This window comes from Anopheles coustani, chromosome 2, assembly GCF_943734705.1.
Source record: "Anopheles coustani chromosome 2, idAnoCousDA_361_x.2, whole genome shotgun sequence".
NCBI classification, from domain to species: Eukaryota; Metazoa; Arthropoda; class Insecta; order Diptera; family Culicidae; genus Anopheles; species Anopheles coustani.
This window is the reverse complement of record NC_071289.1, coordinates 58,721,769-58,746,574: the sequence shown is the minus strand read 5'-3', so window position 1 is coordinate 58,746,574 and position 24,806 is coordinate 58,721,769. Positions and strand designations below refer to the sequence as shown.

The window sequence follows — 24,806 nt, the reverse complement described above, 5'->3', positions numbered from 1 at the left end:
CCGCGTGTCACCGTGTAGAACTGTGGAATATTCCCTCAGCCTTTAATTTCGGCAATTTCAACAACAATGGAGTGGATCTTTGGGGGAAATATTTGCAAACGAAAAATGTAGAGTGATAATATTGGAGAAAAAACCTTTGGCAACAACAGTAACAACAAAACTCAACAACATGGTATGAAACAAGGACTTGTTACAATCCTATCGTAGCAAACAACAACTCATTGTTTGTAACGGAGAGCCTGCAAGTAATAGGACCCCGACCTAAAGTTTGTGGGCCTTAAGAACCAAACAAAGAAACTGATGGGGATTTAAAACGAAGCAAGCCGAAGATATATTTCTACAACTGGTGAGATCGAGAAGAAACATCTATTAAAGTACAATGATTAAATCAAGGCACGTTATTCAAATGTAACAACTGTAACCATAGCAACAGCAACACAAATGAGATGTGAAGAAGTGGTGAAAATAGAAGGCAATGCGTATCGAAAGTGGTTGATAGTGAAAGATGAGTTTAGTCTAATGGTGAGAATGACACAAAGATTAACATATCACATCAGCAATGGGGAAAAGGGGGGAACAAAATAAAAGTACGTAATCGATCGGTAAACATTAAAAGAAACACATTCCAGCACAAAAAGGTTAGCGGCAGTGTATAGTATTGGTGTTAGGACGAACAATAAAATCTCGGAATAATTTCAGACTGATTTCAACGAAAGTTCTGTTCAGCAATTAAATAATTAGGGTGGTGGTGGTGTAAGGAAACGAGAACAATCTTCGTACTGTGAATCTGTGCCAGTAGGAAACAAAATTGTGATCGAACAACGAGAAATGCACGCGATGTGGTATATTAAGGATGTGCCAAAAGGAAAGAATAAAAGAAAAAAAAAAATACACACAGTAAACAAACAAGTTATCAAACTGCACTCTTGCGTGGACACACCGACACTCACACACGAACATAACACCACGAGCATAGCGCATTGATCAGCATACCGAAAACATAGAGTGGTGGATCATCAGCGTTCAGTAGTGACGTGTTGGCGCGCACGCGACGGGAAGGACTCGTCAATTCCCCCTCCTTCGCCTATCTCCCCCGTAATCCCCGTAAACATTTGTCCGTGTGTGTGTGTGTGCCTGTGTGAGAGCATGTGCTTTTGGCCACGTCTCGTCCTCGTTCCTTGGCTCAACAACGTGTGTGTCTCGGTTGGGTTGGTTGGGGGGAGGATCGTTGACGGTTGTTGGTGGTGATGATAGGTTGTTGGAATTTTTCTTTTTTTTTTTGCTATTTGTTGGAGTGGTGACGGTGATAGTGGACGAGGTCATATGCTTGTGGTTGGTTTAGGTGAAGCACTTTTCCAGCTGGAACTCACACCGTACTCTCGTCGATCGGGCGAAGGAATATTTGAGGTGTAAAAACAAACCAGAAATGGCGCTCGCTTGCTCGTGGTAACAACAAAAAGAACAAAATCTCCCTCTGGCCCCTTTTCACTGGGCACACAAACAAAAAAGTCCGTGGAAAGAATGATACAACTCCCCCAAGGGTTTCGATTAATCTAGTTCTATTTAACTATTTCAATATGACAAAAACACAATTCGAAAATGACACGATTTCCGATAACAGTAGCATACACGTACGCGAATGCATTCCGATCGATTGCATTATATTATTGCTAGCTGTATTCCTCCTTTTCTTTATCGGTAACGCTTTTTTTTAAAGCTTCCTACTGGATCCGGGAGCCGAACGGTGTGTTGCAAAGATCAATAAGTGAATATTTTAATGTTAATATAATTCAATATTATAAGTGATTTGCTTTTCTAACCCTATCTGAGGATACAGGAAGCACGCCACCCCGCTGCCATTTGATATGGAGCAATGGTTTAGCGTGTATTTGAATACATTTATTTTTCTTTAACTATTTTATTTCCTTGCCGATATCATGTTTGCGGTTTGAAACCAAATGGGGAAAAAATTAACAATACAAAAAATCTTTTTGGCACAGAGATTCTACTCCGCGTTCTGTTGCCAAACCCCGTCACCAAATGCCCTCTTTCTTCCAGGATAATAGAATAATGCTACGCTCCCGATTCGGATCGAACTCAAGATTGGTTGCCTATTGCTTATTGGCATTGCTTTGGAGCTGGTTCTGCGCCGAAGTGGTAAGCTTGGAGACGACACGTGTCAGGGCACGATTTTCGGCCCGCAGCCGCTCATTCTCGGTTTTATACTTTTGCAGCAGCTGAGCATTCGAATGGTTGTTATTTACACCATAATATGGAGAAAGCGGAGTGGATATAGTTCGGGGCACAAGGATCGGATTTTGTGCGTGTGCATTGTCGGTGACGTTTTATTTACCACAACACAAGGTACGAACGACGAATGAGAACGAGCGAGGATCAACCCAATCGGTGGGGGGGTACGACGTTGTGGATACGTTTGTCGAAGAAATTAGAGATTTATTCAAGAACGCGATTAAAAAAGAGAGAGAGAAAAAGAGAAGAGATAAAGATAGAGAAAAAGAGATCATGAAACAATCGACCGATCGTTAATAATATTAATTAGGCTGTATGATATGTTGGTTTTGTTTTACAGAAACAAATACTACGTTTTATTCGGTTTATTCGGAGATATGCTATTGCCGAACGGTGTAATAATTCATGAAGTTCGACATCAAATGATCACTTTCAAAACCATTAAACAAATAATAAAATAAAACAGAAAACTCAAGACAAACGACAAATGGAAAACACTAACTGGAGGGAATACGAGAAACGAGATGAGATGAACGTGTAGGAAAAAAAGAGGACGAACAGGAGAATCAACAATAGACAGGTAAGACCAATGAAATGATGTAGTTGAAAATATTTAAAAACGAAACGTTACACGTGTATGATGTTTTATGTGAGTTTCATGTTATTTAAGTGTATGCATTGAGTGTGTTCATTGTGTATGCATTGAGCATGGTGCAGTGTTCTCGCGTCCCGATTATGGATAGCAAACGAACTACATCCTACCGTTGGATTTCTCGAACTGTGGTGGGGATGTAGTGTGTGTATGTGTTTCTATTTGCTGTTCTGGTTATCTAAAGAAAAATCGATTTGGTGCCGTGTGCTCGCTACTTGTGTACCATTGAAAGCCACATTGTGCCAATTGGGTGCCAAATATCCGCCTACGGTTTGATTTAAGGTTTCAAATTTCTATTGTATTTCATTGCTACACATTGAACTACGGACACACATCCACACAACAGCGAACTTTGGAACGGGACAAAACATTAAGATCGGTACAACGGACTCACAACAAAACGGTTCTTCCGTCGATCGTGATCTTTCCAGCGGTGTTTTGAGCGGAGTTAGAATGGGTTAGAGGGAACGGAGCGGAACGGATCTCTTCAGGTACGTTATGAGTTAGTAAAAAAGAAGAATATAGAGCAGAAAAAAGCCAAAAGGACCTTTTTTTTGCGAACGTTAAAAGAACGGTTACGTTTAATGCCATCAGCATAGCGATGAAAAAGTTTGTCGTAATCGTACGACTTATTACTTTCAAAAGCAGCCAAGTTAGAAGAAAAGGTCAGATAGGTGAACTCCTTCTAGTGAGTCACTGTTGGTTCTAGTTGTATGAATTGTATTTGTTGTTGCTGTTTCTACTGTTATTGTTGTAGTTTTTGTTGTTGCTGTGGTTACTCTGGTGGTTTATGTTAGTATGCGTTTTGGGTTTATTAAATTACTGTTTGTTGCAAAAGTGAATTGCGGAGATTAAATAAACAAAAAAAAAACAACATAACAAGACTTGAATCGTTTTACTTTAGAAACAAAAATCGGCAGAAGCGCAAAGAAAAACTATAACAGATTATCATTTGCGAAATGTTAATTAAGTAATGGTCTCGATCGAGTAAAGACACACAAAGGAAAAGAAAATAAATCGAAAGAAGGACTACAAGTGTGAACAAAATAAGAACAAATAAGAGACATCTGACTCGAAAACAGTATATAAAAAAAAAAGACATACAAAAACAAATCCATACAAGAGAAAAAAACACAATGAGGATATGAGAGTAAAACATAAATTCGCCAAAACAACCTTTCGACTTGAAAATAAAAGAAAAGTTCACTTGATCGAAAATTTGAACAACAGATGGTTGTTTTTTGTTTTTTGTTTTATTGAGTGTGTTCATTGTGTATGCATTGAGCATGGTGCAGTGTTCTCGCGTCCCGATTATGGATAGCAAACGAACTACATCCTACCGTTGGATTTCTCGAACTGTGGTGGGGATGTAGTGTGTGTATGTGTTTCTATTTGCTGTTCTGGTTATCTAAAGAAAAATCGATTTGGTGCCGTGTGCTCGCTACTTGTGTACCATTGAAAGCCACATTGTGCCAATTGGGTGCCAAATATCCGCCTACGGTTTGATTTAAGGTTTCAAATTTCTATTGTATTTCATTGCTACACATTGAACTACGGACACACATCCACACAACAGCGAACTTTGGAACGGGACAAAACATTAAGATCGGTACAACGGACTCACAACAAAACGGTTCTTCCGTCGATCGTGATCTTTCCAGCGGTGTTTTGAGCGGAGTTAGAATGGGTTAGAGGGAACGGAGCGGAACGGATCTCTTCAGGTACGTTATGAGTTAGTAAAAAAGAAGAATATAGAGCAGAAAAAAGCCAAAAGGACCTTTTTTTTGCGAACGTTAAAAGAACGGTTACGTTTAATGCCATCAGCATAGCGATGAAAAAGTTTGTCGTAATCGTACGACTTATTACTTTCAAAAGCAGCCAAGTTAGAAGAAAAGGTCAGATAGGTGAACTCCTTCTAGTGAGTCACTGTTGGTTCTAGTTGTATGAATTGTATTTGTTGTTGCTGTTTCTACTGTTATTGTTGTAGTTTTTGTTGTTGCTGTGGTTACTCTGGTGGTTTATGTTAGTATGCGTTTTGGGTTTATTAAATTACTGTTTGTTGCAAAAGTGAATTGCGGAGATTAAATAAACAAAAAAAAAACAACATAACAAGACTTGAATCGTTTTACTTTAGAAACAAAAATCGGCAGAAGCGCAAAGAAAAACTATAACAGATTATCATTTGCGAAATGTTAATTAAGTAATGGTCTCGATCGAGTAAAGACACACAAAGGAAAAGAAAATAAATCGAAAGAAGGACTACAAGTGTGAACAAAATAAGAACAAATAAGAGACATCTGACTCGAAAACAGTATATAAAAAAAAAGACATACAAAAACAAATCCATACAAGAGAAAAAAACACAATGAGGATATGAGAGTAAAACATAAATTCGCCAAAACAACCTTTCGACTTGAAAATAAAAGAAAAGTTCACTTGATCGAAAATTTGAACAACAGATGGTTGTTTTTTGTTTTTTGTTAAGAACTACACAAGAAACAGATTTGAACAAATGGAATTAAATGATAGAAAAACTAGTAGAAACCGAAGAGGGGAAAATAGTCAGCAAACAAGTGTAGCTCAACATTACCTTTAGCTCCTCCTCCATCTCGGACATCTTCCGCTCCATGGCGCGTCGTTCGCGTTTCTCCAGCTCGGACAGTGAGTTGTTTTTGGTGGTCTAAAATATGGGACCAGTTGTTTTTTGCTTCAGTAATTGTTTGTCAAAGTCAATATAAGACCTTCCAGGGAACTTACCGCTGTAGTAAATCGATCGAGGGCTGCCTTAAGCGTTACCACCTCCTCGTCCTTCTTTCTTAGAGCGATCTTAAGCTTTTCATTGTCGGCCCTGGAAAAGGAATGACAATGTGAATGATGCTGCAACGCTTTTTTCCATTCGGTTACCACTTTTCATACTTTTCCTGTTCGTAGAGAGCTTTGTAGTCGATGAAATCGCCCCCATTTTCCCGCGACGAGTCCTGCTGCTGGTTGCTGGCGGTATCCAACTCCGATGCGGTCGAACCGACGCGCGATCGTCCCCGTTCTGAGCCAGTCTGTGAGAAGAATGGGAAGGAAGGCATAAGAGTAAATAAACAGAGAGAACGATGATCAGCTTACGATTATTTTAAAAGCATAAAGGTAACTCAATCCGGAATAATTATGTTGCTTCTAGGTTCCACCCAGTCTTACTTCATATCCCTCGCTTTGCACGGACGTGGTACTGTACGATCGCGCCAAGGAACTGTTCGACGGATAGTTGGACAACGTAGCCGCGCTGGCGGCTTGGGACGCCCTTGTCCTACTGCGACTGCGTCGCTCGTGGTCACGCAACGACTGACTCCTGCCAACGCCACCGGATGCCGCATGATGATGGTGGTGGTAAGCACTGCTGCTGCCGGAACTGGCCGACGGTACGTATCCGTTTAGGCTTGTGTTTGAAGCCGACAGTCCGTTGCTTGAGAGGTGATGGTGTCGCTTCAACCCGGATAGACTCAGGCTCGCCGTAGTGATGCCATTGTCGTAGCTAGTGTATGGACTGACGTAGCGATCCTTGTACGACGAGGCGGCCGTTGAACCTGCACCGGAAGTGTAGCTTGAACCGCCACTACCACCGTACCGATCTTTATCCTTGTATGGAGACTTATACGCCAGACTGCTGCTGCTTCCACCGTACGAATCCCTCCGCGAGAGGTTCGAGTAGTCAAAGTAGTGGCCGGTACCGTTCGTGCCAGCCCCACTGGCACCCGCTCCACTTCCCAGGAGCGATCTGCTCGATGGGCTGCTCGTACTCCCGTAGGGTGATGAACTGTAGCAGCTGCCACCTGCCAACGGACTACTGCTGGTACCATAGGACCCACTTCCGATGGCGGATGCGCCGGTGTAGGAACGTCCCGCGTAGCTGGAACCAAGCGCCGAGCTTCCCGTCACCCCATTGACGGAAGAGGGTGCGATCGTCCGGGTCAGCGACGAAGCCCGGCGGGTTACGATCGGTTGAACCGTGCGCGATCGTGACCGGAATGACATTTTTGGCTTAACTGGATCGAGAAATACAATCAATCAGTGAATGAGTGGCGTCCCTTTGGTGGTTGCTCCTCGTAACTGCGTCAATTTCGATGCAAACCACGCTAGTAGCGCGTTAACCCGTGGAGAATGGAAGTGTTATTATTGTTTAAGGCTGCCTCAATAAAACAAAAACCACGACGCAAAACGTTGTCCGCTTAACTCGTGCAAAGAACTCCTCTCGTCTCTGGCGTTGGACGGCACCACTTGCCGCGGGAGAAGAAATTTAAAATTAGCGGTTGTGGAAACACCCTCGAGCTCTCTCTCTCCCTTGCCTCCCCCTCAAGGCGCAGTTGCCGCTCGAAAGTTGCTTTGTCGGGAGGAGAGATTTTCTCCACCAACGCGATGGAAAGCGTACTAGAGAATTGGCGGCTGCTTGGCTTCTACAAAACCCATCCCATCTTCGCGCTTTTCTCTGCCGAAACCCAGCCTGAGAGTGTTTTTCCGTCCCGCCTTTCGTGTCTCCTGCGATCGCAGGGTTCCTCCGTCGTTCTCCTGGGTGCTATATTTAGGGATCGTGGTTCCAACGTGCACGAAAACGACGAGCGTTTATTCTTTTTTCTACCCCAGCGAACCATACAAAATCGTCGTGTTCGGCGGTGAGTCTTCCGCTAAACAAGCGTGGAAAACGAACGTTTGAAGCCGACCTTTCCATAACCATTTTCCCCTTCCCGGGTGGTGGAAGCCGTTGGAGAGTAAAAGTGAAATCGACATTTGACATCCCCAAGGGCCGCCACCGCTCTCCTTCCACCGGTTGAAAAACGTGGCAGTTTGACGAAACGACGCCACTCTCTTCACGTGTCGGAACACACACGGAAGTGCACATCAGGAATGTGCAACTCGAATGGAATGCAACCGAAAGCGCTCTTTGACAGACAGACGAGTGTTGGTGGGGAGGAGGTTTGTTTCTTAAGTTTGTTTAAAATTGCAGTTCGTTAAAGCATGCCGAAATGGTTCTGAAGAGATCTCCAATGCTCTCCGACAGATGGTGTCCTATATTCCGTGTTTTATTGCTTTGTTAAATCACCATTTCCGGTGGATGGTTGAATGGTTTACGCTACGCTTAGGAGCAAACAAACGTTATGTTCGTGTCTTGAGTGTAATAAATCTTTCATGAAATAATTCTATCCCCGACGACATTCATTCAACATACTTTTCAACATTCAAACTATCGAAATATCATTTCGACCCATGTTCTCGAAATAATTAAACATATATCTTCAAAAATCTCTGACTCTCACTGGTCATTGGAGGAATAAAAGCAATGCACGCATTCGTAAGCGTATTAGTTAAAATAAATGAATGTCTCAAAACAGACCCCCGATTAGTAAAATGGGTAGATTTTTTCGAGTCGCCTCGTAATCCCCCGGGAATCTGTTCCATCGATCATGAATACAAATTTACAACCTGCAATGAAAAACATCTACCAAGGCAGGGTGATGATCATCGGCCGTAGTATTAGGATTTATGGGGATTAAATTCCACAGCAATCACCACAATTCTAGCCACCTTTTGCACTATAAGGGGCGTTGCGCTGGGAAAATCATTCAATTTTCCGAATGACATCAGCAGCACCCGTTGTCGTGCTGAGATCATCGTCGTTCCCTCCTAGCCGTACGTCGATGATCGCGAACCCCTCCTGCAACTCCCAACAAACGTCACGGCACCGGAACGGCTGGCATCAGCTGGGCGAACCGCCACAAGCCAAGCGGTAGCAAACCCCTACGGTGCAAAATGGACATTTTCATTGACAGATGGAACACAAAAGCAGGCCCGCTGCATCGGTCGCAATGACGACCGGCAGCACATGTTCGTTAGTGTTTGCCTTACTAGAAAAAGGCCTCTGCGTTCACCATCGAGTTTGGGATGCCCATTAGAAGGAACCCAATGAATCATCGTCCAAGAATACAACAGCACAAAGGTGCCGTACGAAAGACGAAGGAATTATTGTGCGTCCGTGTTCACGTGAAAGATAAATTTTGACAGCAAAATGAACGCGGTAAGTCATCGTTCATCTTACACAATCATCCCGCATTGGCAGGAAGGGGCGGGAAGTAGTTTGGTGCCGCAAAGAAAACGGGAGATGGATGTGTTCTAAATGTTTTTAAAGACAAATCGGGGTATTTCCCAAGCAACTAGTTGATTGTTTTCACTTGAGCGAATGGACAAATTGAGAAAACATATTAATGCTCCATTTTTCAACGCGCGTTGTGGATAAAATATAAGGCCCACATAGCGGGAACGGATGGAGCAAGCTCGGAAACTATACGACTAAAAAGTGTTTCTTGACAAATGTGTCTGCCACGTGGCTTCCCTATTTTAATAACATTAGATCCGCCACACATCCATCGCTGATCATTTCGCAGCCGCGGGGAATAGAAAATGGACATCCATTTTTCTTCGACCACCCTCGCCGCAATCTGGAAAACCCCATGACGATGTTTCCTTCCCCCACCCTCCCTATTAAGTCGCCTCAATCCACTTGTTTGTAAACAGCCCACCGATAGCAGTAGCTCCAATAGCTTCCATCCTGTACCAGGAGGAATGGCCAAAAGCCGGGCCCCATAAATCATGCCGGCCTGTCAACCGATGCCGTAATTTGCCGAACGATCAAAGCACCACGCAAACACACACACACACACTCCATCGGACGAGACGAAACATTGGCGGATTTGGATTTCGGTCAATTTTGGGAACGAATCAAGACAAGGCAAGCGTCCACAATTACTTCGTGGCCATGGCAGTCAAATGGAAAAGTTCGAGCAGTTATAGACGCGTGATGGTGTGTATTGGTGTAGGTGGCATAAGGGAGCAGTTTTCACTTTTATAAACATTGGACGGATGTTGTAGCCGAGCGAGAGAGAGTGAAAAAAATCGATCGATGCTTTACAACCTAAACAAATCGAACCTGTTTTGAATAGAAGGTTGCATTATAAATCGATTACGTAATTTTTAGGTAAAACCATCAACTAACTAAACACCGATTTGATGAGTTGCGGCACAGTTACAACGAGCTTTCATAGCAATTTCCGATTCTTGCGGAAAGAAAACATAAGCATTGGAATAGTATAAATATTTATGCGAGCACGTCACATCTGTCTGTGACGATTTCCCGATCGGTCTTGGTAATGATAAACATAGTACACCTATACTTTCATATATGTTACGAATTTAATTGAAATGTAGTAGCTAGTATACACTTGAAAGGTAGTAGAAAACGGGATTTTTTTTTACCTTCAGATTATATACTAGAAAATTTATCTAGCAGCTTCCAAGTCTTTGCTTTGAGTTTTGCACATGAAGAGTTAGTTTCATCATTACTAGAAATCAAAACGTGCATAATCAAACTTGTTCAAATCGTCCGAAATGTACCAAGAACCACAAAACACAACTTATGTTCTTGCCGTATGAACTTTCGGTATGAACTGCTACACGCAATCTTCACCGTCGAAACCCAACGGCAATGCAATGACCAGTTGTCAACGATCTTGCAGCCTCGATTCGTAATTTGCGCGATCGTATCAAAGCTCCAAATATGGCCAAAAGGCAACCACACAAGCAACGTGGCGAGACCCAATGGCCATCTCCGGCGTGTGTTGCTGGTGGCAAATCTCGTTGCATTGCGTCTCCCGCCACCCTTCTCACTACTATTTTCCTCTTCTTCTTTAGTTCATCTATACGCTAGGCTGCATCTCAGGTTCTCGCATAATTAACCTGTCTCTTAACGGGGCCAACCACCAGTGCTATCGGACCTCGCGAAGCAGGGGATCGGGTGGAGATGGTTAATACTTTTTTTTAACAGTTATGAACAGAAAAACCAAAAAACAACAACCACTTCCATTCACTCAACGGCTCAGCTGATGCACAGGAACGCGAAAGTATCGTTATGATCGATAGTGCGCAGATCGAAAAACACACGCAACGCTCAGGAAACGGAAACTCACAACAAAGCAGCCGGAACTAAGTGGGATTCAGTAGCGTGGAGTTCGTTGAATGACGAAAACACTAGTCAATGAAAACGTAGTTCGTCTACAACGTGGTAGAGCACTAACGGCGAATGTGGCTGACGATCAGCGACTGGTGCGATCGAACGACAACACAGTCTCTACAGCCGCCGCCAAACAGCTACCTAAACGGAGAGAGCGTCATCAACAGTCAGCCGCTGTATAGTAGCTTTGGATCGGCTGCGTTAGTGGTCAGCCGCTTCGCGTAGTGAGATGATAGCGCGTGAGATGAGAGCGAACTGGCTCACCCGTGGGGGTACTATTTTATCGCAGGAGAGGAGCGTGTGTCGTACCAGCAGAGAATGCCGAGTATATACTAACAGCTGGGCAGTAAGGACACTGAATGCTCGTCGCAAGCCTCCATCATCTCTATCTTTTGCACTTTGGTTGCGTGGAAAGCCCGAAGAGCGTGATTGAATGTTAACGATCTGGCAACATAAATCTGTATCCATCACGTCATTAAGGGAAGAGTTTCCCAAACGAACATTATCGTGAAACGTGTGTCCTTGACGATTATGTCGACTGGCGTTATTTTGGCGATATCATTTTATGGCTTTATTTTTATGGATGTGGAAGTTTAAGGGCGAGGCGTCAGCATTGGCTAAAAAGCGTTGACGAAAAGGCAGTATTAATATATGTCAATAACAATTCAAGTGTCACGGACAGCATCAACACCGCGGAGGTAAGGGCAGGAGCAGCAGGTAAGCATTGAGAACGCACCTGTTTGTCCTCGACCGTAAAAAGGACCACTACCGTATGCCGGACGTACAGGCCAATCATGGCGTACCGTTTTTCCGTGCATGCATCGAGATACTTGCTTCCCGCTTCTCTTATTTCAGTTTCCAGTACCGGGCATGAGGTGCCGCCCTGCCAGCCAGGGTCGGGCGTGCCATTAATTGCTTTTAAATTTCTAAAACAGCCAAATCCAAGACGTTAAGGTATTCCACAGACTGCCGGGCAAGACGATTTCAAGCAACACTATTTTCTATTTCTTCCTCTCCACCCCCTCCCCAACTCTTGTTCTGGCTAACGGAAAATGAGGTTAAGGTTAGCCGTGAGGATCGTACGAACCGGGCAGTGGGTCCCCCTCTGGTTGTGTATAATTTTTTGTTTCTGTTCTTCGTCACACAACCGCCAGAAAGAAGCACCAGCGTTGACGCAAAGCAGCGAACACCCGTGCGGGGTTAGATTATTGACAGGTTCACCTTTTTCCTTCGACGGACGCACACATCGGGGACACGAGGGCGATCGTTGGATGATCACAGAACAACGTCTCGTGGCCAAGGAAAATGTCGAACTCGATGCGTTCGGAGGACGGGTTCGATTCGTAACACCAGATTCTGGGGAAAATAAAAATAAAATTCTTCCAGCAAATTCCAAGCGAATCTGGTCAGGTGATACGATGTAAACAGTTTCCATGCGTTTCGTGGAAAGGGTAATGAGTTTTCGCCGAAAAGAAAAGCAAACATTTTGCGAAAACAAATGTTGTACAAATTTTTCCCCATAAATCGACGAAATGCGCAATGAATTTTCCCGGTTCCCAGCGGCAGCAGCAGACAACAAACTGGTAGTCCAAAGGTCATTTTCTGTAGGTTTTTCCCCGAAAATCGGACGGCAGGAAGGAGTAGGGTGAGGTGTTAATGATATCCAAGCGGTGTTGTCCTACCTGCTCCTCGCACGAGATGAAGCAGAGGAGATCCCACACTCTATCCCATGCAGTTGCCACGTATAGCTGTGTCTGTGGGTATGTGGGATTAAATTTAGAAATGATGCCCTCCACGATGATGCAGCAGCAGCAGCAGCAGCAGAAGCATCATGGTGTACGGAAAACCAAAGACGAATTAGCTGCACCTTCCACCTTCCGTGGCGCTTTCGAAAGCCATTGCTTCCCACCTCTGAACGTTTTGTTGGATTTCTTCCTGGTTTCCCGAAAAAGTGCCAAGAACGCCGCACACACACACACACACACACACACACACACACACACACACACACACACACACACACACACACACACGGAAACGAATAAACTGATGATTGATAGACCATTCGTCAGGCGGGGGGCGGGTACGCCCTGTTATTTGATGGTGCAAAGGCGAATTCTTTCCACTAATTGTAACATGTATATTTTGCACCCATTCGCATTCGATTTTCGACTCGAGAGAAAATGCACCGCGAGTTATTACGCCTCTCGGGCGGATAATGAACTGTTGTCAAAACAAGATTAATTGGTGGCAACAAATACCAAGCTACTCGAAGAAAGATTATCTTTCACAACAAATTGAAATGAAAACGAATGATTGAATTCTGGCCGTGGCAAGTCCTAGTGAAACATGGCAGACACACCCCGGGGTTTTACCCCACCAGACAGATCGTTATTATTTTCTTTCGCGTTTTCTACTTCGCGCTATTTTTATTTCCATGGACAAGTGCCAGGAAGCCGGAATAAGTAAGCACTTGCGATTGGACGGCCAATCCTATAAAAGTATCCCACCTCGGTTTGGCCCAATAAGTGTTTTTACTATCAACCGACCAATTACTACCAAACGAAGCGAACAACTGCCGTGTGCCGGACAACAAGTGGTGGTCTGTCTAAGCTCATGTAACACATATCCCCGCATCTGGGTACCATTCCTTCCACTTCCCAAATGGTAATCCCAACCACCGGAAGGAGTTAAAATTGAATTCGTTTGAATTCGATCGTCTTACGTGAATGGTTTTTACAGCGCGAGGAAAACGATGCGTGGGAGAGTACCCAACGAGTATGGCTTGCTGGGTTTTGGGCCGGTCTTTCTTTCATCACGCTATATTTAGCCTTGTATGCAGGTGAACGTAAACAAACGTGAAGCACAAGGGCAGCCACGCTCGATCGCTGGCGATCGTCATGACGCGGACGAGAGGGAGACATTGATAGCCTTTTTTCGCCTTCGTGGGGAGACAAGAATCACACAGCACAGACACGGGGAGTAAGAAAACAAACTAAGATTTCCATAAGAACGCTGTGAAGGAGCGCTTAAAGTGGAAAGAAAAACAGTGCACCACCACACCATGCACGTCACAGGGCACCATGCGCCTCCATCGGCGGCAGGCAAGGTTATTACCATCGTGAATCGTTTCACCACCGGGCGTCGTTTATAGCTCCATCAACCGGCTCTCCATTCTATATCGCAGTATTTCACAAAACTAAGCATGCTATAGACTTTTTCCGGTGCCGGTTTCTTTAATCTGCATTAAAAACCCAACAGAACACAGTCATCAAAATATTGCTGTTGTCGTTTTTGTTCGGGAGGAAGGTTGTGTGATATCAAAATATTGGACGGAGGACCAAGAGAAATAAACGGAGCGTACATATTCTGTTCGTAACATCAACATTGTGAAGATCGATCCGTGTTTCGTAGCTATCGGTGGCAAAGTAATTTTTCGCTCTACTTTCAGGAAGGATAATGACATAAGAAAAACTAGGTCACAACACTCATGCACATACCGCGACACACACAGAAAAGCGTGAATACGAAATGGATGTCGTTGGACAGTTAAACAAGGTCAAGGGGCCGGGGGGCCTTAACTAATGGTTCCATCTTGGTTTTACCGTATTTTGCCAGAAAAAGATGACGCTGCCATAGCACCTCCACAGCATTGCCTGCAGGTCATTTTTGAGCTCATCAATCTTAGTTGTTTTTGTTTCTGACGATATTTAAAAAGAAGTGTAATCTCTTTTCCTCCTAACAGTGAGTCCTCTTCCGTCGCTGGTATATGTATAATTTTGGCGTTCTGCAGTGACCGGAACACACATTTCTGTTTCCACATAAAACAAGGGAAACAAACCTGAACGCGAACAAAAAGGTAGCGATTCTCTTCCCGCAGAAAAGCTACTGTCCTCTCTCCGGGGAATGGAAGTCACACCCCGTCTATAACGTCCCAGTCTTAGCTGAGAGTCGGCGTCGGGTGTCAGGTGACGAATGTTGCGAATGTCACTTTCAACCGAATGCCTGTGCCTGCGATTCTACGAGGATTATGACGTCAAACGGTGGTGTGCGAAGACAGTGCGCTGTGCAGTACTAACGAGGTAGCGTTCAACCCACGCCCAACGAGATCACGTTCACGGCGGACACGGATGTCCTTAGCAGCCCATCCCTGTTGGTAGGCGAAACACCTTGAAACGCCACTGATTCATCGATGAGTCATTCGCAAGAAAACAATCGAATCGGATGCACTTCCAATGTCGCATCAGCCGCACGAATACTGTAGTAGTAGTTCGGGCCATCAAATGACGGTAAGGGCTAAAAATAGAGGCAATTAGTTTGTCTAAAAATAGTTATCTAAAAACATCTTGCTTTCATTTTTTTTAGATTTCTTGGCCCTACGAGACCTTAAGGTGGTGTAATGAAAGATTTGTCCCTCGGGTTGTACGGGTTTGGCGCAATAGTGGATGTCAGTTTACACGACATTACGACATGTCAAAGCTGTAGTATTTCACACAGGAAAAAAACCCTCTTCATGCTCTGTGCAACAAAGCGGAGCAGAAAGGTCTGACAGGATCATTTCGTCCGAATAGATGGGCCAAATTTAGATTTCCACTAGCGGGTCTGGGTATCACGGGTGAGGCGGGGCTTACGACAATCGTCATACTGCAAAAGAAGCGAAAGTACCACTCGCTCTCCTACCGGGAAGGTTCATTGCACTGGTTTGGTTCCTTTGGCTTCGTTGCGTCGTGGCCACCCCCCTTTTACCTTTGCCATATTTTGCACAACCACCACATGAAATGTCACAGCTTGTGTCCACGCATAGGTCAAGAACCTCGGTCGAACACGACGCGCAAATGAGAAATTGAGGCACAAGAGGCCACTGATGAAGATGGGGGCTTAACCATCGGCAGAGATCGATTGGATGCATCGGATCGGTCATAGAAGAGGGAGCACCTGGTGTACACCAGGATTATGATGAACATCTCGCAGCACACGATGGTAATTAGGTTAGAACAAGACATTACTGTCCCCTGCACACCGAACACGAAGTCCACAGGCCGCAAATCCGTCCTTACGCTACGACGCTAATACGAAACTATTAAAAAACCACCACGTGAAAAGCGCTTCCCGGGGGCAATGTAGGGTAGGGAGTTCCTAATATTTAAAAGGACAAAACACAACAACGCCCATCAAAGTCGACCAGGGACCACCCGACGACGGCGAGAGTCCAAGCGACTATTTATAAAAACGTATATATCATCACCGCCGCCGTACGAAACTGAGCGTGTCTTGTCGCGATTCCCAACGGATCGCGAATGCCGTGGGAAAAATGCGTGATGCGCAAACTATCGCCCGCACGCTTCTGCCCCATTCATGGTGGACGATGATTTTGCGTTCTCTTGCCAAGACAAACCGACGTCAAAGATAAAAAAAACAGGCATGAACGCCGAAAGGTGACAAGAACTCGCGGAGGATGCGACGGACTATGCATATGCTACAGATGTTATGAAAATATTGGCGACCGCCTGTCTTCGTTGTATTCTGGTCGGTTCTGCTGCCGGGTTAGAAAATGAGAGTACCCGAGTCTCACTCCCGTGAAATCAGATGGGGACAAAATTGATAGGCATTCATCCGAGCTTCCCCCCAGGGACCATCCTTGCCAATGGCAGGTTCCGTCATCATTTACCCAGTTTTGAGCGTGATGGTTTGCCAAAGCGCTATTTTATCGTTTATGAAGCATACGAACTTGATTTGCCGATTAAAACGACACCGGGTACGACACTAATTAAGCGAACAGGCATGACAAACGGAGGCAAGTAGTGTGTTTCTTTTGCCTTCGTTATATTCTCCTGCTATTTTCTAGTTTAAGAACAGTGCTGCAAAACGTTAGAAGGTGGATTATAACACGATGGCAAGATAATTCTTCCGGTTGAGTTTACCTCAAATTCTACTATAATAACATATTTCTTACCTCTTTTTCTTCACCATCGACCGGAGAATCTTGTCTATCGGGATCCAGATCCTGCAAGAGAGAATACATTGCGCGCGCATTTAGCGTATCCTATGACTGAATGATCAACCGATAAGCGGCTTACCTCCATGCCGACAGGTACCACACCGGTCGAGCGACGTTTTTGTCGCCGGCGTCGCTGGATGACGGCCTGCGTAGCCTGCGCCGTGCGGCTGTCATTCTCCTTATCATTCTCTTTATTCTCCTCGCCAAACCCGGAGGAACTGCCACCACCGATGGATGACTTGGGCGGCCTTCGCAGATTGAGTAGACTAGAGTCCCCGGTACCGGTCGCTACCTCTACGGCTGCCGAAGCCACGGAAGCGGACGTGGTGCTGCCAGGAACCCGGTTGTACTGCTCACCCGCAGCCAGGCCCGATCCTGACATCGGTCGGGATCCGGTGGTGGCGACGGTGACGTCGCTCTCACCATTCTGCTGCCTTCGTTGTGCCAGTGCCGATGACGCGGTGAGCTTAGTAGTAGTGTTAGTAGTAGAACCGTGCTCTGGCGCTAGGTTGGCGGTCGAGGAGGATTCGTACGATGACCCGCCAGCCAGCGAAAATGATTGAGTGGCGGCATTCGGTGTGGACGCATCTTCCAGTTTGAACTGCAATGCGGAAGGAAAGAGAAAAAAAAAGTGGTAATCACACCGATCCGCTTCGGAAATTCACTCGAGAATGGAAAAGACCATTACGATTACCTACAGTCTAATAGAAAAGATTCGACGATAGAGAAAGAATAAAAAAGAAGTAGCATTGAAGAGTGAGTAGAAAAATTATGATAAAAACCTGCGCTGTTCCGGGTGCACTATCCATGACTATGGACTTATCGAACATCATGAAACCCTTGACAAGAAGTATTTGACAACCATACGATTTTAAAGTAAAATAACAAACACAATAAAACAACTCTTAAAATATGTATCCTCCTCTACGCTGGCATATCATTTTGAGAACAAACAAGAATGTTACAACCTTTTTAGATCTTCTTGATTAATTTTGACTTTGAAAAACAAAATTAACTTTTTACATAAGAAAACTTTTTGGTTAGATAATACCAGAGAAACAATAAAAACAATCGTATTCATGTAGAATTACACTAAGTTCATTATTCACAAGAAATTACAACCAAACGACAAAATGACATTCACAACTAAGAATGCAACCAAAATGACGGGTAATATGCCCCCGAATGCGTATAAATCATACTATTGCAATGAGTTACATTTTTTTTTTGCGATAGGAAGACTGAGAAAGCTGATCAGAAAGAATTAATAATAATTTGTGTCAAACTGACCACATAATACATGAAAGAGGACTTTTTCCTATGCAGGTTGCTCTGTAGGTCAGTCAATATCTATATACGTTACCTAACAAAACACACAAATGAATACTGCAAAAATTGGCACAACCGAATATTAACTTTTTTATGACTTAGTCTATCTGAACATTAAGAGAACATAACAACCAAAGCAAAATACAAATGTTACTGTGCACACATCCTTTACATAAGCCATTTGTTGTGAAAGGTTTAAGCACAAACAGATTTGGTGCCTTTAGGGGTTTCCGTACAAGGCTGAAGTAAGCATGCCATAATAGATTAGAGGAGAGAAGCATCGGCGAGAAGCGTTGGGGAAGAGGATTAAACCTATCTAGTCCGCACATACATTGCCAGGACACACAAAGACACACGCTTACCTTACTGCCACCGTCCACTTTCAACCGCCACGAGGGTCTCCGTTCGGCTGCGGTGGTACCCGTGGCTGTTGCCGTGGGATCGGCCTTCCGCAACGTCGGTGACGGCGGCACGGTGGTAGCAGCAGCCGCACTCGTGGCACTATTGTCTGCAGGTGCACTGGCGGTCTCTCTGGCTGCTTCCCCGCCGACACCACCGTCGCCGGTAACGCCACCCGAGTTAGTAGGAGCATTTAAGTGGTGGCTATTTGGCACACGGGTGGTGGCGGACGACACCACATGGCCACTGCTGCTGTCCAGCTCGCCGTCGGCCGACGCCGTGATGGCGTACTTATTGGCCTCATGGCGTAGCTTTTCGGCCAGGGTTAGTGAGTTGGCGTTATCGATATCGAACAGTGAACGTTTAGTGTACGAGGAGGATGAGGAGGAGGTTGTTGTTGTTGTGTTGTGATGGCCACTGCCACCGCTGCTCGTCGCGGGTGTGGTGTTGGTGTTGGTGTTGTTGGTACTAGAGGGCGCACCGATGGTGTTGATATTACTATCGCTACTACTCACGACACCCCCTGCTGCTGTGGTTGGCGTGCGTATGGTTGCCGTGGCGGATATGCTACCACTGACGCTTGCCGGTCGTTCTTGGGCCGCAGACGAAAGCGTCGCCGGCGGTGCTTCTGTCGAAGACATCGATCTGATCCGTGTACCTCCGGCAATCGATGGCTGCGGTACGTGAAACGTTGCCGATACGGCCGCAACATCCGACGATCGTGCGTCCTCCTCCTTCGAAGCGCCAGTTGTTGTCCTGGAGTTGGGTGATGCATGCCTTACCGGCGCACTGATAGTGTAGGAGACTGTCACTTTGCTATCGTCCTCCTCTTCCTGCGCTTCGGGTACACTTCGACGCCGTCGTCTTCCACCACCGCCATCGTCGCCTCCTCCACTTTCCCGCTCGCTGTCGATGATAGTGCTTGCAGCGGATGACGATGAGCCCGGTGCCGCTATCGTGAAACTGGCCGATACCACCACCTCATCCGATGCCCTATCGTCGCGAGTTGCATCTTTTTCGGTACCATTGTTAGCACCGCCGTGTGGCGAAGGAACATTATTGTCTGACTCCCGCTGCGACTGCTGCTGCTGATCATTGCTACCCTCAGTCTGCCCCATCGAAGGGACACGATCGTTGACGGCGGACGTCGTTGACGTGGTGTGAAGGATTGCCGGCTGTGCAGTGGTGGATGATAATGAAGATGATAGTGATGCTGATGATGAGGAGGATGATGATGTGTTCGTTGCTGTGGCCACGCTCGCAGATGTCGTCGACGGGTCGCTCTGTTAATGTCAGTTAACATGTCAGTACATTTATTGATGAAAGGGTCGAGCGATCAACAATAAGCAACACCGAACAGGGGTAAAGGGCGTGGAATGATCTACATAATGGGTGACGATTTTGCAGTAATTTTAAATAAATTATTTCTCATCTGTGGACATCCATAATCAGATAAATTTGGCACTGAAAAAGTTATTGTGCAAGGCATCGAAAACTACCCAGTGATTGAAATAAACAGTTTGAATGTTTTTTTAATGAAAAGGGCAAGCCTAAAAGCAATCTTACGCCGCACTTTAATTTTCAAAACTAGTCATTACGATCCGGGGAGGGTCCGCGACAGCCGAGCGGTAGCGCCGGATAGAAAATCGGCCCATGAGCGCCGGGGCTCACCACCTCGACGGCGTGGGTTCGTATCCCAACCGAGACCGGACCCTCCCCTGTACGAAAGGACTGACTATCCACGTTCATATAGGGTCAAAGTCTTGTAAGTCCTTAAGGGGCAGGCATGACCAAGAGGTCGTTACGCCAAGAAGAAGGGTCATTACGGTACAGTTAAACCCATCAGGACATCGTTACCCCTCGATACTGGACGGATAACTTCGGGTGGATATGTTTAAACTTCATTAAAAAATTGTTAGACTAAAGGACGGTTTGTTATAATTTTCATTTCAGAGAAGGCCCTATCGGATTTTATCCATTTGTCACCGAGGTATGTGTTTATATATGTATATAACCTCCCCAGTGCAATCAAATTTATCTTAATATTCTGATACAAAGATGAGACACAATCTATTCAAATTTACTGCAAACAATTGTCACGCACCCTGTGTACATGTGGAGATTTTTTAGCCATTCCAATACAAATCCTGGCACGTGACCAATATGACCAATTTCTAGAGTGTACTAATGATTGTTTTCTCTCTTCCATGTGCATACGGTGTTGGTGGCGATCGTTTCGTGTGCAAATGTGTGCTTCCGGAAGCGGTTAGATTTGCTGAAGCACTCCCCTCCATAATAATGTTGTTAACAAATGAAAAATATCTCGGTAACGATTCAGTTTTGTTTCACTTTTTTAAACCTTTTAATTCATTTGCAGTTCACCCTATTAATTAAAAATTTTCCAACCCACCTCCGGAAAAGGAATAAATTTAAAAAACGTTACAAAAACCAATCAAAACCAACCCAAAAAGCGGTTAGTGTGTGCAAGAGGGGATATTGGATCCCAATGTTCAAATCCTTCATCAGCTTTATCCGTCGGGCGCGTTTTGTAAGCTACTTACCAGAACTTAAGAATCTCTTTTAAAACATTCTTAGAAAAAAGTGAAAATAAAAACCACTCACACACTCTCCACACAATTTAAAATCGTTTTCATTCGTAATCAAGCACACACACACACACACACAAACTTGCATTTCTAAGCTCGCTTTTGAGAAAATAACTTTTGACTAAGTTTTTTTGGTCAGTTTATCTATCTAGGACCGTTCAATCTTCCCTGACCTCCAAGGGTACACGAGGGATCCTTCAAAAAGTGATGGACACAAAACAATAGTACACTAGGATATACGGATTGCCTATTCTACTCACCTCGTTGCCTCCGGTAGCATTGTTCTTCTTCTTGACCAACTGTTCGGCGCTCTTGATCTCGTCGAGTGTCACTCCCTGGGTCGAGCGACGCGTCTCGCGCACCCGCTTTGCGTGAGCCTTTCGTTGGGTTTCACTTTCTTCGTCTCTCGTCGGTGGTACAAATGATCTGTAAATATGTTCGATAGTGGAGGGCATTAGTTTACCGTCTTTTTACAGTAACACACAGTTAAACGAGTATCTGGTTTTTTTCACAGCCACAAGTTGCAAAATTGTTATTTTATCAAAAAAATGTACATAGCGAATGAGTAATTTCAGTAGGTATTTTTCAGGAAGTTATTAATAAGCGGTTATGATTATGAAAGCAAAATAAGAAAGAACAGGGGTATTAATTGTTTTGATAATTAAGGAACAGGAAATCATCGAGGAAACAAACAGAGCAAATACACAATGCCACGAAAATGTAGGGATTACAATTTGCAGGAAGATTGTAACGTTGCATTTCGCACGCCACTGCTCACACATGCACACCGGGAAGAGCCGTGCATGTTTATCAGTTTTTTATCAACATGATCAACACTAACGACAATACTGGCAAGAATTAATCCACACGATTGGGAGAGACATATTTGTCCAAAACGACATGTGAGTGAAAGAGCTGTCTTTTCATCTAAATTAAATCTGTAAGTCATCATCTGGAAGACCAGCCAAACAGTGATCATTCAAGCACACAACACCGAGTAGATACAAAACGCGGGTGCTCTCGAAAGGATGGTTGTAATTACTTGAAAAAGTTTTTGAAAATATTGCCCGGCGACAACTTGTTTGTCGATGGGGTTCCCGGAGTGGTCGCCGCTGCCGTCGCCGACGTCGATGGAATCGTAAGCTTTACTACGGCCGGTTCCGCGACCGACGTTTCTTGCGGTGCCGTTTCCGCCGTTTTGCCGGTTCTGGCACCGCCGTCGCGCCTTGGCTCATATGGCTCGTGTTGCTGCTGCTGCTGGTCCTGGAGCTGTTGTCTCTTCTCGTTGAGTGAGGAGAGAAATTTATTCCGTTCATTATTGATCTTCGTCTTCTGCGCCTGTTCAATGTATTTGCGATTGAGTTCGAACAGACTGTGGTTCTTGTTGCCTGCCGGACCGTTGCCGCCAGTAGCACTGTTACTGTTGTTGTTGTTGATGGTGAATGTGCCCTCGGGCGGAGTATGATCGATCGCACTGCTGGTGCTATCGGGACCTCCACCACCCTGAGGAGGCTGAGATGATGCACTTTGATCGGTAGTGAACGAACTGCTGCTGTTTGTCGCGGCGTGTTGCAATGACTTTCTGGCCACTTCCGGGCTCGGTACGTCCGAACGGCGATCGTCGTTCCGCTGCTGCATGCGGATGCGATCCCCGAACGGTACCGTACTGCTGCCTTGGGTTTCAGTGTTGTTGCTATGCGTGAAGATGTTGTTGCTGTTTGTGGTGCTGAAGAGTATGGGATGCGCCAACACAATGGACGAAACGGGCAACACAATTTTTTTTTGCGATACACAAGTGGATACGCGTGGAATGATGTCCATGAAAATATTTATGGAATAACACATTACACAAGATGAAAGTAATGAAAAAATACGAAAACTGACTTCCCTTCGCCCGTTATGTTTATGCCTTTTTTAATGCCCCGTTTAAACCCAAGCATTCGTGAGGAAGAAAATGTACCTCTCAATTGTAAAAGAAAACAAAAACGCGCGATGAAAAACCATCCCCAAATCTTACCTTCTGATCTGCCCGGAAGTGGGAGTCGTTGTCGGTGTTCCGGAGGGGCTGGTCGGTGGTGAGACCGTGGCGGAACTTCCCGTACCAGCCGTTGGGGCCAGTTGCGTCGTTGTAGGTCCGGTCGGTGTTGTTGCGGCGGGGGAGTTAGTGGTACTACCCAACACCAAGTTGCTGGTTGTTTTCCTAAAAATAAAGCAAAGAAAAGGATAGAAGTGCAGCGTAAGTGATAGGTTCACTGAACAGACTTCCTCTGGATAAGGTGATCAATCAGTTAGCTTTAGGTTGGTAAGTAAAAGTAAAAATGTTAGAAAGTATCATCATTCCACAAACCGAGAACACGCTAAAGCTTGCTTGCTGGAAAGAAACCTCTCCACGTTATCGTAAGGTGGAGATAAGTGTCGTATCCGTTTGCCGAGCGTAACGTATTTACAAAGCACGAACGTAAAGATCATAAGCACTTGCGTATGCATGATAAGTGTAATAATAAGGAGTCTTAAGATGTAGAAAAGAAAAAAACGGAGAAAATATTAAGTAAAATGCTTCTGTGTTACCTTAACGTTCGATGATCCTTCAGTGAAGCCGACCGCTGCACAAGGTACGACGAAATGTTCGATGCTGGCGTCGCCGTAGTGGTCGACGTAGTAGTAGTCGTTGTAGTTATCGTTGTACTTGTGTTGTTGTTATTGTTGTTGCTGTTGTTGTTGTTGTTCGAGGCGGTACTGGTTTTAGTGTTAATGGGCGTCGATGGAAGGATCGTGTGAGGACATGAGTTAGCCTGTATTCGTGCCCGCAGCTCAACGTACTTCTGGTAGAACCTGGATCATCATCATCATTATCATCATCGCCGTCAACATCGTCGATATGCACCAGGGGAGCGCGGGAGTGGTGATCATTCGTCGATCATTCACAGTAGAGACGATGAAATGGCGGGGGTCGTGATTTAAAGTGTGTATGTGTGTTATTAAATCGTGATCGATGATGAAAGGCCATTCGATTGGCGCCATGTTGTAACAGCAAAATAGACCAGGACGTCCAGTAAGATGATTCCGCCATTTGCCGACCGAGTTGTTGTTGGTTATACGTTTGAATTTTTGTGAGTACGTTTTGTTTTATATCGTGCGAGTGCGCGCAAGCAACAATTATCAACAACCGGAAGTATACGGCGGTGATTTGTGACACCCCACAATAGTGGTGCCGTTTTTGCGGAAGTTGTGTTTTTGTGTAAGTTTTTTTTTGTTGAAGATTCACAAGTGGTGCAAATAAGTAGTGTAAAATACAGGGTTGTTAAACAATTAGAAAAACAAAAGCAATTAATAAGTGGAAATCATTTGAGATGGAAAATTAAAATGAATGAAAATATATACTCAATCACATACATACTTTTAAAAGAATTGTCATTACCATTTTTTTTTTGTTGAAGAAAATTTCGAATTTTAATAAAAACATGAAGCAATGATTCATGCAAAGCAAAAAGACCATTTAGAACCTTGCAAAATATATTAACATTT

The 24,806-nt window shown here is 44.8% G+C and overlaps 1 protein-coding gene across 2 annotated transcripts in view; it reads right to left on the bottom strand.

Annotated features, from left to right (window-relative positions):
- The window catches only part of LOC131263799 (protein phosphatase 1 regulatory subunit 12A), a 71,180-nt gene that overhangs the window by 1,133 nt on the left and 45,241 nt on the right, over positions 1 to 24,806 (bottom strand). Inside the window, exons 9-18 of one of the 2 annotated variants that reach the window (XM_058266057.1) lie at positions 23,850 to 24,113; positions 23,299 to 23,481; positions 21,542 to 21,707; positions 18,639 to 19,958; positions 17,027 to 17,548; positions 16,903 to 16,953; positions 13,367 to 13,372; positions 5,819 to 5,955; positions 5,660 to 5,750; positions 5,493 to 5,582 (exon numbers count right to left, since the gene is read on the bottom strand). In XM_058266057.1, coding sequence (XP_058122040.1) covers positions 5,493 to 5,582; positions 5,660 to 5,750; positions 5,819 to 5,955; positions 13,367 to 13,372; positions 16,903 to 16,953; positions 17,027 to 17,548; positions 18,639 to 19,958; positions 21,542 to 21,707; positions 23,299 to 23,481; positions 23,850 to 24,113 — 2,830 coding nt within the window. Of the gene's footprint in view, positions 1 to 1,548; positions 2,238 to 5,492; positions 5,583 to 5,659; positions 5,751 to 5,818; positions 5,956 to 13,366; positions 13,373 to 16,902; positions 16,954 to 17,026; positions 17,549 to 18,638; positions 19,959 to 21,541; positions 21,708 to 23,298; positions 23,482 to 23,849; positions 24,114 to 24,806 lie in introns of those variants that run through there. The other variant, XM_058266058.1, reaches the window with a different exon arrangement.